The sequence below is a fragment of the Taudactylus pleione genome, unplaced genomic scaffold (genome assembly GCF_031769625.1).
Source record: "Taudactylus pleione unplaced genomic scaffold, aTauple2 ptg000259l, whole genome shotgun sequence".
Taxonomy (NCBI): Eukaryota; Metazoa; Chordata; class Amphibia; order Anura; family Myobatrachidae; genus Taudactylus; species Taudactylus pleione.
In genome coordinates, this window is record NW_028284661.1 from 1,118,152 (window position 1) to 1,130,823 (window position 12,672).

Consider the following 12,672-nt stretch of genomic DNA (forward strand, 5'->3'; position numbering starts at 1 on the left):
ACCTGATGCAAAGAGTATATGAAACCTGTGGAGGACCGTAGAAACGGAACATAGAATCACGGATATTCTTTAATATTTTCCATGATTTTCAGGAGAACAGAATTTCATTTTTAACTTTATATAAATTTACATAAGTTCACACATCTATAACTCTGCCTTGGAATAATATTTGAACTCTATTTGGACTGAAACTGGACTTCTGAATTATATTTTTCATGGTTTGGAATAATTTAAAACTCATAATATGCCAATTGAGCAGTTTTCAGAGACACAAGAGGGAGATGGTCCTTTCCAGAATAGAGAATCGCACAAAAAAAATGCACCAAGTATAGACAATTGCTATGGGACTATGGTGGGGAAAGAACTAATGTCATATTCACAGGATAGCCTGTGTACAGAAGATGGACTGATGCTCACACCAGAAGAGGAACAAACTCCAGCTGGGCTTGGAATAAAAACAGGTATATACTACAACGTAAATGCTATAATTTTTAAATATATGCATGGTACATATGAATAAGACAAAGTATACATGTATTTAAGAGTACTAAGCTATTTTCACAAATATATTTTGACTTCTTTATAGCATTTTCAAGTTCTATTTTATATACATTTTTTTTTAATGGTGCACTTTAATTAACTAGATTTCAAAAAGTAGCATTCTAAGTAACTACTCTATCAGGAATAATTCACATTATATGTTGAAAAGATGGTGTAAATATACTAATGTACTTTATACAGAACAATTTTACTCAGTTTGTTTTATTTTATGGTATGTATTCAGAGATGCACCTGTTGAATGACACATATTCATCAGAAGATGAGGATTTGGATATTATTTATAGAAAAAACAGTACAAACTGCAATAAGGCAACTCAAAAGAAATCAATCACACAGATTATTAAGGATAAAAAGAAACAGACACAGCTCACTTTACAGTGGTAAGTATGGTAAATAACTGCCACATTCTATATTCATTCAATATTCATTATTCATGTGTGTGTGTGTGTGTATATATATATATATATATATATATATATATAATAAACAGAAAAGTCTCCTGCAAACTCAAAAGATATAGATGCCTTGGTGCCCTCCAAAGGTAATACACAACAATGGAGAGACAGGCAGCACTCAGAAGGCTTGTATATGTATAACACAGCACACAGTCACAGGTACAGATGTGTCCTGCTGCATCGTTGCTGCGTGCGCAGCAAATTGCACACGCATGGCGCAAGGCATGCCCCCGCGAGCGGATACGCGCAATCCATTCGCACCAGTGACTCCATAGAATTGCAAGGTGCTATCGCAGTGCGCCCCATAGCATACCGTACCATATGCTACTGTGGGTCACCACATGGCGCAATTCGTGCGCACGTTTGTAGAGCGATCGGCAAGGATGTAAGAGGACACATCTGTAAGTGTGTCCGACGTTTCAGTTTTAATAACCTTCTTCAAGGTCCTTGTGCTGTGTGTGACTGCGTGCTGTTTTATACATATAGAAGCCCTCTGAGTGCCGCCCGTCTCTCCATTGCTGTATGTATATATATATATATATATAGAGAGAGAGAGAGAGAGAGAGAGAGAGAGAGAGAGAGAGAGAGAGAGAAACAGTGGAGCACCCATAGTGTACCATGTCACCATGTTACAGCCAAATGATAACATAAATAAAGATTCAGTGCGCTTATCTGATATACTTTTTAGGATGTCCTCACAGGTCCCAAAAGTGTAGTATTCTCTTGCCCCACTTTGCGAAAAGTATTAAAAAAATAGTTTCCATAATGCAATAAATCTTAATAAAACACTTTTAGTAAGACGCCAAATGAATACTGCTTACATTATAGTTATAATATATAAGCATTTCATAGTGTGTACTGCACCAATCCAAATGTCTCCAACACCAAGCCAATGCAATAAGGTTGTGACCATAGGACGGAGCAAGGCCCCCTAATGCGTTTCCTCATGTAGGATATATATAGAATATACAGTATATATATATGATGTATGCCACAGTGTGCTATAATATAAGAAATCAGTGCCCAAATGTAATTTGCATACATTTGATACATCTTATGGATTACTTCTACATATTATATATAAAACTGGCTCTTGCATGGTGGGTGCCCCAGATAATGCCTCAGTAACCCTGTCCCCTGTGTTTTATTTCAATGTTAGTTGAAGCACGTCATGTGACTGGTGTAACTGGTGCTTGATTGTGCTGTGTCACGGAATAATGGCGCAGTGGTTAGTATTGTTGTATATTCACAGTGCTGGAAGGATTATATTCCAACCATGGCCCTATTTGTGTGCAGTTTTCATGATCTCCTTATGTTTGTTTTGTTTTGTTCCTCCTAAAACGACTTGTAGGTTTGATCGTTCTAGTCTGTTAGGATCTGGAAGCAAATAGCTAAGTTTAGAAACGTTTTCTTTCCATAGGATGTACAATGCAAAAAGTATGTATTTGCATAATATTAAAACTGAAATACTGTAAATCCATAATATTTCCCTGTAACTACTGTAGATTTATTTACCCTAAACAATGCTACTGTATTAGTTACTATATATATATAATAATAATAACCCCCACTGACTATACAGCATACTTGCCAACTCTCAGTGATTGTCAAGGAGACTCCCTAAAATAGCAGCAATGTCTCAGTCTAGCAATCTCCCTGATTGCACCTTACCCCCATTATAAAGCTGATATATACATTCAAATGGGATCATTAGTATAATTTCCCTGTATTGGGTATAAGGCACAATAATCCTTATGGCTACATGCATTTTATGAAAAGTATCGGTGTGTTTTCATTAACAAGTAGATCTTACTAACTGCTTTGGGGCTCATTTACATTTGGAAATAAATCAATGTTATGGCTCATCTTTCAGATGTAGCAGTACACGTCCACTTTACAGCTGCATTTATAGGTACTGCTTTCACAATCACCCTAAAATGCTTTTTCAAAAGTAGGCAAGTATGCTATACAAACATATGGTCTGAGCCCCACATTTGTGTTTTTAAAAGAAATATATAAATTTTAAGCCATACTTTAAAATGTCTGTAGTTTACATATCAGTTTTGTATCAGGTCTGCCTCAATTATATGAACAAAACAAACACCTACAGTAGGAATGGAATCTAATGCAACATTTTAATATTTAATGCTTGGATTTAAACATTTAATGCATTTTGCAAAATTATACAAGTCCAATTTTTTGTTATTTATTTTGGGTCCTAATGTTTAATTTAGAGTCTGCTTTATTTTACTAGTAAATGTGTAAGCACATCCTATCCATGTGTATTTAATGCACGTCACATGTAATGTACAATAGGCAGTAACAAACTGAATGAATCCGGCCCTGTACATTCAGTGAATGGGTATGCACAGTACTAAGTGAGAGATCCCCACAATAGTATTATCATTGGTACAGCAAATTCTTTTTAAAAAGAAAGATTCAATTAACCTTGCAGTTTGTGCCATGAGAACCTTGCACGCTGATACAATCTATAGTAAGCTAGCGGGAAAACCTTACTCATTTCTGTTGGTACCCCATAGAGGTGAGAGCAAAAAATGTGCCTCTCATAATTACCCTCAATGTGCATAGCGGCACATCACGCAGGTTGCTGATGGAACTTCACACTAAATTGAAGTTTGAACAAACAGGAGACATACGTTAAAACTATTAACTAGATTAAAATGGAGACCAATGTGTCAAAAAATTATCTGCTATTATCTTACTTTGGGTCTGATTCAGTGAGGATTGCAACTGCGATTGCAATAGTGATTATGCATTCAGTCTCACATGCTAATCCTCTGCGATCGCTATGCTGTCACAGCACACCTTACCTTACACATATCTGTAATACCTAGCAAGACTGCGAAACCATCAGTAACATTGCGTAGCATTCGCAGCCTCACGCACACCTGCACAAGGTCAGACCTTACTCAGAAATCGCTAACCTTTCCGGCACGCAGTGAGAGCTCAGGCTGCGTATGGCATCGCCATGGATAATGTATGCACGCCCCTGTAACGGCGTTCAAATGCACTGGCACGCCTGCGTTTCGCCGACAACCCCCCGTCACCACCATCAAACAGGACTTCCTGTCAATCACTCTGTGATGGGTCTGCGTAGCCACTGCAAACGCAGTCCCGATCGCAGTGAAGTGTTTGCGCACGCTCACTGTGATGCATACACTTGCGCAGTACACAACAATCGGCTGATTACGTGCATAATCGTAGTGGCGATCCTTGCTGAATCAGGCCCTTTGTCCATTACTACAAGCTCAGAATTACCCATTTATCTCAAATGCATGACACTTGTATTCATAAGTATGACTTTTGCTTTGCAGGTTGGAGGAGAACTATATTGTATGTGAAGGCGTTTGCCTGCCACGGTGCATATTGTATGCACACTATTTAGACTTTTGCAGAAAAGAGAAACTTGATCCAGCCTGTGCTGCGACATTTGGAAAGGTATATAGATTTTACTACCCACAAAAATGAAAACGATATATTTGTGCTAAGTGGTGATAGGTCAATGGCTTAGGCCAGAATGTCAAGTGTGCATAAAAAATAGTCTCCTCATTGGTTAAACACTTATTACATATTATTTATTTTGGCCATGTCTAATACTCATGAATAAAATATTTAAAGTTTAAAAAAAATTGAGCTTTTTTTATTTGGACACAACATATTGAGTAAACCTTTGCTCCTCAAGGTATTTTTTTAATTTGTTTGCTCCTATTATCTAAACTAAGCAACTATTAGCTACGGCGAGTCCCTCATGGTTTGTGCACACACTATGACCTGTAGACATATTTCTCGTTCCCTATACTGTATATTTCACTTCTGTTTTCATGAAACTCACTTATGAAACTCCATTTCTAATTTATTAAAGTCTTTTATAGGTATAATAGATATATAAATACATTATTTCAGCTTCGTATCTTCTCCATCAATATGCTGATAGTGTTCCTCTTTGTAGATAAACATCATCGACTGTAACGGTGCCACTTCTAGGTAGGGTACACACTATATGACAGTGTGATGTGATTGAACGATACAACTCGTGCGTCATACACACTGCACAATCCAATGTACAACAGCGTGATGTGTTCTTGCATGCTGCATGTAACAGCAATGGGTCATTCATTGCATTCAGTCTAAAGTGCAGAACAGCAGTTGGGACGATGCGATGTATGACCATCGGTAACAATGGGTTGGACGGGCACACTGGGATTGATTCAGAGCCGGATGCTCTGAAAGAGCGCTCACACACCCACAGCTATTGTGAGCGGCCAGGTGATGGTCGCGATGGTCTAGACCATCGCAACCATCGCTGTTGTAACGAGATCCTTGTGGTAGGGTCTCTTTCCCGCAAGCCCCAGTGAGCTTTCGGCTCTATTAGAGCCGGAAGCTCACCCACTGACATTACTCGTGATGTCAGTGGGGCCGCCCCCAAACGGCAGCCTCCGTTTGGCCAGCCACCCTCCCTGCCCGCCTCCAAAATGGGGCAAGCTGTCAATCAAAATCGACAGCTGCCCTTCTTTGGTGCGAGACCCGTAGCGACGGAGCGCCCATCGATAGCCGGGTCTTGCGCATGCGCACGTCGGAGCCAACTCCGGCGTGCGCATGTGCAGTGGCCAAACATCGACCCGCTCGCGAGCACATAGCGCTTGCGAGCGGGTCTGAATCAGGCCCACTAAACGGTGTGACGTTGGAACGATATATCGTACAATATATTGTATAGTGTGTACCCAGCTTTACTCACAGATTAATTGTTACAAAATGTCTCACCCAAACCAAACACTAGTCATGCTTAGCTGGGGTTAAAGTGACAATTTGCTTAGATGCCTTACACATCCTGTAGTCCATGTTCTAACCATAATTTTGTTAATCTTTGTAAGTTTTCTTTCTAAACATCTTCTATAAATATTACAAATAAAGTTAGAGTATCTGCTACAATATTATTATATGCTTGAAAGAAAACCTAGGTAAATACTTTAAGTAGCTTACTTCAAAATAGTTATACTGATTTTACAAGGTATGTACAAAGGGCCTGATTCAGAGCCGCTCGCTCTGACAGAGCGCTCACTCTGAATCACGGCCGGGCTTTTTTATTTTTGGAGCGGCCTCTCGGCCGCTTGCATAGCTGTGGGTGACCACCCACAGCTATAGCGAGCGGCCATGATGATCGTCGCGATGGTCAAGACCATCGCAAACATCAGGCTTGCGATGAGACCCTCGTTCATCGCAAGCCCCAGACAGCTTTCGGCTCTAACAGAACCGGAAGTTCCCCACTGACACCACTTGTGATGTCAGTGGGGCCGCCCCCAAATGGCAGGCGTTCTTATGGGAACGCCTCAGTTTGGGCAGCCACCCCCTTGGCCCGCCCACCACAAGGGGCGAGCTGTCACTCAACATCGACAGCTCGCCCCCTTTGGTGCGAGACCCGGAGCGATGGAGTGCACGTCGCTAGCCGGGTCTCGCGCATGCGCATGATGGAGCTGGCTCCATCGTGCGCATGTGCTTTGGGCCACCATCGACCCGGTTGCGAGCGCTCAGCGCTTGCGACCGGGTCTGAATCAGGCCCAAAGTGTGTATTCACAGCTAAAATGTCCATACTCTGTCCATACAAGTGTGAGGCAAATTGTGAGAGATTAAGCTATATGGCTTTGGATCGCTTTTAGAGCGTGGTCAGAAATGGAATTGCTCCCTATCCTGATTAACATCTAATTGATCCAAGTCAGATGGTGGTCTGGACAAATGGCGTTTTAGGGCCCATACATTCTGTGAATTGCAGCATATTAAGTTTAACTGGTTGTTCACATTTCAGAATGCATGTGCCCCTTCATTCTTAATATACAGTATAAATAATTGTTAACAGGCCTGGTACATTTTGTATTAGGATTTGACATTTTAAATCATCTGATGTTTTTAGTTCAGAAAAAAATATTTGCTAGTCTTATTAGCCTCTGCTCTGTGCATTCCTGATTCCATGAATTTGCTAAGGATCAAATGAAAAACAAGCATGTACTAATGGGTGGTAGGCTGAATATTCTGCAAAAAGTACCTTTATAGAGTAAAATAACTTTACCATGGTGTCATCTTACTAGCCATAAAGTCAACTGATTTCTGATCAATGGGTGTCCAAGAAATAAGCAATAATTAGAAGCAAGTATAAATCCAGAAATACTCAGAAGTGAGTATTTGTCTTCAGTAAGCAGTGATTGCTGCAAAGAGAAAACCCATGTGCATATACCTGCAATACAGCTACTGATGAACATGATCATGTAAAGTGAAGTCAATTAAAATATAGTTCCAAACCAAGTATTGAAGGTTACGATCCCAGGTTCTAGTGGTGCAGGGGTAACCAAAAATGGGTGCATTCTTACTTCCTGGAGTTTAGGAAAAGCTATGCAAATGAGAAAGCCCCTAATTCTGAGGCCCTACCTGGTGCCACACAATGTGCTGTCGGTAAGGTGTTTGGTAATGAACCCTCTTACTAGGAGAATGTGTGACTGGGAAATTAGGTAGTCTATTTCTAGGCGACACAACAATACAGAAATGCTCAATAAAACTGGTGAGAGATCCTTATAACTACTGTAATAGTAATAGTCTAGGTGAGATGCAAAAAAATTAAAATCAAGGTTTATATGTTTTTTTAACACTGGTCCAGGCTCAAATATATGAATTTTGTAAAGTGGGCAGTATTGCTGTATGCTGTGTAAAGTGAGCAGTATTGCTGTATGCTGTGTAAAGTGAGCAGTATTGCTGTATGCTGTGTAAAGTGAGCAGTATTGCTGTATGCTGTGTAAAGTGAGCAGTATTGCTGTATGCTGTGTAAAGTGAGCAGTATTGCTGTATGCTGTGTAAAGTGAGCAGTATTGCTGTATGCTGTGTAAAGTGAGCAGTATTGCTTTATGCTGTGTAAAGTGAGCAGTATTACTGTATGCTGTGTAAAGTGGGCAGTATTGCTGTATGCTGTGTAAAGTGGGCAGTATTGCTGTATGCTGTGTAAAGTGGGCAGTATTGCTGTATGCTGTGTAAAGTGAGCAGTATTGCTGTATGCTGTGTAAAGTGGGCAGTATTGCTGTATGCTGTGTAAAGTGAGCAGTATTGCTGTATGCTGTGTAAAGTGGGCAGTATTGCTGTATGCTGTGTAAAGTGAGCAGTATTGCTTTATGCTGTGTAAAGTGAGCAGTATTGCTGTATGCTGTGTAAAGTGGGCAGTATTGCTGTATGCTGTGTAAAGTGAGCAGTATTGCTGTATGCTGTGTAAAGTGAGCAGTATTGCTGTATGCTGTGTAAAGTGGGCAGTATTGCTGTATGCTGTGTAAAGCATGCTCTAATAGGTGAGAGTAATATTCACAATCAGTGAACTAACTGATCAGCATTCGATTTGTTTGCACATGTGAAACTGGCTACACACCTCAGCAATGCGCTTTTCCAGCAATGCGACAATGTGATGTATCGATATATGAATGCAGCTACTTCACTCTTGCATCAGTTGCTGGAGTCATGGGTGTGATAATATGCAAATGATGGTATCAGCCTTCCTCTTATTTACTAGCATGCACCTGATATTACAATCCCTGGGACCAGTGGCGTAACTATAAATTTTGCTCCCCCATGCCAAAAAAGTTTCAGGCGCCCCCCTCCCGCCCAACTCCTACCCCGCCCAAAGATCAAACACACCCAAAGACGACTTTTAAGGTGTGTGGTTACATGATACAGCAACGTGCCTTACACATTATGACACACTAAGTAATGCCACTTACAACACAGTGTGCCACACCGGAATGCCCCTTACAACACATTATGCCACACAGCAATGCCCATTACACATGCAACTCAGTAATAGTGCCCCTTATGCAATGCCCCCTGTAATTGTGCCCATATGCAGTGCCCCTTGTAGTTGTGCCCCTTCAAGTAGTGCCCCCTGTAGTTGTGCCCCTTCTAGTAGTGCCCCCTGTAGTTGTGCCCATTTTAGTAGTGCCCCCTGTAGTTGTGCCCAGTAGTTTCCCCCTGTAGTGAGCCCCCTGTAGTTGCCCCTTGTAGTTGCCCCCAGTAGTGAGCCCCCTGTGGTTGCCCCCAGTGGTGAGCCCCCTGTAGTTGCCCCCAGTAGTGAGCCCCCAGTAGTTGCCCCCAGTAGTGAGCCCCCTGTAGTTGCAACCAGTAGTCAGCCCACTGTAGTTGCACCTAGTTGATCCCAATAGTGAGCCCCCTGTAGTTGCCCCTAGTGAGCCCCCTGTAGTTGCCCCCAGTAGTGAGCCCCCTGTAGTTGCCCCCAGTAGAGAGCCCCCTGTAGGTGCCCCCAGTAGTTAGCCCCCTGTAGTTGCTTCCCCCCCCGCGCACACAAACACACAAAAAAACAAAACAAAACACAAACACTTACCTTTATACCCGCTCCAGTGCTGCTGCCGCCCATACCCCGTCCCCGGCGTCCGCTCCTCGGCACTATGGGAGTGACGTCATGACGTCACTCCCATAGTGCCCTGTGGGACCCGGAAGTCGGAGGGAGCTCCGTCCTCTGGCTGCCGCCGGGGGTTTCAATAGGAACCCTGCGCCCGCTGGTAACACACTCAGCGGGCACCCGGCAGATGGAGAGAGTCACGGGAGTTCCTCCACTGAGTGGCGTAACTACTGCCCCCGTCGCCCCCAAGCTATCCAGCGCCTCCAAGCCACCGCGGGGGCAGTAGTTATGCCACTGCCTGGGACACCCACTTTCAGTGCCCGTGCATGCTATAACACTGCTGGTGGTTCTTGACACAAGACCATGGTGCAGCTTCGTGTGCACCATCATCACATGCACCTGCCCAATGGCAAGTGCAGTTTCTCCATCTGAACAGGGCCTCCATGGAAGCGGCATTGCATCTAGTAACACAGCCGATGTCACCGGCACGCCTACGACACTCACAGCCCACGAGATGTATCTGTTTGTGTTCACTCCAGGTCACCTCCCAGTCACTGACCAGGAACACCCATCGATTTGCATCTCGGTTTCTAACACTATCGGTCCCATACCCAGAAGCATCTTTCTGTATACACCCTGTGTAACATATGCGCCATAGGTATTTTTTAGAATATTATGCACATGCGCAGTTGCAAATAAACACTCAACTACATGGACAATGGCATTGTGTGTGGTTTGTGTGCACCTCTGAATAAGCCCACAGACCGGTAGCTGTTATCACCCAATTTCATTTATCACCACTCTCAATAATAATCGAAATGATGTTGCTTGGACTGTAATTAGGCACTGGGATAATTTGGGGTGAAACATGCTCTTGTATAGGGAAAATTGCAAGATTGAGCAGCAAATATTGCAGTGTGTCTGACTAGCTACCTGGGCTACATATAGTGCAGAAAACGAGTAGTCTTGGAATAGGGTTGAATTTTGTAATAAGGGAAATCAGCATATTTGTTTAGCAGATTAAATTTTATATAAGATATTTCATGTTTTGTTTAATAAGATACTAACTTTTCATAATACATATCTAATTTTTTTTTTTTATCTGAAAGCTGAATTTTCTTTTATTACGTTTTTGTTGGCACTTGGAATTTACTTATTATTTCTAAATGTAACTTCATTAAACACAAGATTAAATGTCCAATTTCCTGGCTAGTCAGTAATGTATTCAATGGATGTTTTTGCTTTCAAAATTTCAAAAGGGGAACACTAGTACACTAAGAGGTATATTTACTAATGTGCGTGTTTTTAGAAGTGGAGATGTTGCCCATAGCAACCAATCAGATTCTCCTTAACATTTATCTAGCACCTCCTAGTAGATAATAGCTAGAATCTGATTGGTTGCTATGGGCAAAATTTCTGCTTCTAAAAGCCTGCACTTTAGTAAATATACCGTTAATTGGCTAAAAAAAACACATTTGAGAAACTTTATTTTCTATGTTAGTTCATGTTCGTTACTTAAACTGGGTACGCACTAGACATATCGTGTGGTCTGTACACACCACCCGATTTGGTGAACGACCGCATTATATGTCATCCCCCTGCAGTATCCAAATGCATAGGAACATCAGTCACATCTTCAGACTGAGCAGCATGTACAGAAGATGCGACGGACGACCTCGCAGGACCACGCTTAATGCTTACACACTGGATGATTTGAACGATTTGTTGTTCCGATCCGTTGGAAAATAACAAATCATTAAAAAAAATTGTCTAGTGTGTATCCAGCTTTAGAAATCCTTTATTGACATAAATGAGGCCACTAGCAATCATCACACACGGTTATCACTGTCTGGACCATTGTTGAGTAAAAATGTTTACTTGGATTGTTTAACTTTATTTATAGACTGATAATCACCCTCAAGTTATCTGTAGATGACATCACTGACCAGTCAAACTTGAAAGATATAAAACAATTCCCAGCTGAGCACTTTGCAACAATGAATCCACCATAGGAAACACAACTCTTCATGCAGAGAAAAATATTAATATCATCTCTTAATGGGACATATTTATAATTGGGATCTGGTCCCGATAATTATACTTTTGTTATTGCAGCATATCACAGCAATAAGAAATTAAGGGGGAAATGTATCTAACCTTCTAAGGAGTGGAGATGTGGACAAATGGAGAAGTTGCCCTTAGCAACCAACTATCTAACACAAGTTACCAGTTCATATTCACATTAGTGTGTGCATTAGATCAGACTGCTGCCATGATTAAATTACTGCACAGTGTGGGTAAATTTCAACCAGATGTATTAGTATTACACGACTGCGCCTGATTTAGTCTCTATGGGCTCTATTTATTAACATTATTTTTACTAAAATAAAGTGAAAAAGGGTGTTTCCACACACTTTTCACATTATTTTAGTTTCACCTAGTGTTACTAAAGGGCAATTGGAGTAGAATTCGCAAAATTCTATTCCAAGCCTTAATTATCACATATTTTTAGTAAGCAGATTGCATTTCCCATAATTGTAATGGGAAATGCGATCTGCCTGAGATTTACTAAAAATAAATTGTGAAAAAATACTGGGGGAAGCCCTGTGATAATAACACCACCCGGAGGTTGCATTATCCAGGGTCTCCCACGGTTACCGGACTCCTGCTCTGATCGAACAGGCAGAGCAGACTGGGAGCTGGGTCCCAGTGATCAGCTGTGTGGTCTAAAGAGACCACAAGCAGATCACTACAAAAAAAAAAATCGGTGCTCCCGTGATATCCTCTATGGCTCCGGTCAGCTGGTTTCCCATCCTGCACTGTGACCCGGTCAGCTGCTGCATACAACAGCTGACCAGATCCCAGTGCAGGATGGGAGACAAGCTAACCAAAGCTATGGAGGACATCACCGGAGCACCGATGATGTGACCGGAGGTAAGTGAAATTAACAGGAGGTTTGTGGGGGGTGGGCCGCGGGGGGCTCACAGGAGGGTCTCGCAGGGGGTGTAGAGGCGGCCAGTCGGCACATGCGCGGCATCTCATCACTGTATTTTTTCTGAAAAACACAGTGATAAGGCTGCAGAGGGGATTCACAGAGACAGAGGTTTATCGCAAGCTCTGTCCCTGAAAGGGATTTTTAATAAATTCCTGTGATATTGCCTGAATTCGCAATGCAAATTCAGTTGGTAATATCACACTACAAACGCATTTTAAATCAGGGTTGTGGTAAATAAAGCCCAAAGTACTCTATTGGGG

At 41.9% G+C, this 12,672-nt stretch overlaps 1 protein-coding gene across 1 annotated transcript in view; it reads left to right on the plus strand.

Moving 5' to 3' along the window:
- Positions 1-244: 244 nt before the first annotated feature.
- Positions 245-12,672, plus strand: part of RFX6 (regulatory factor X6) — a 119,061-nt gene continuing 106,633 nt past the window's right edge. Inside the window, exons 1-3 of the mRNA XM_088481007.1 lie at positions 245-461; positions 785-941; positions 4,352-4,475. Of these exons, the coding sequence (XP_088337133.1) occupies positions 245-461; positions 785-941; positions 4,352-4,475 (498 nt within the window). The remainder of the gene's footprint in view (positions 462-784; positions 942-4,351; positions 4,476-12,672) is intronic.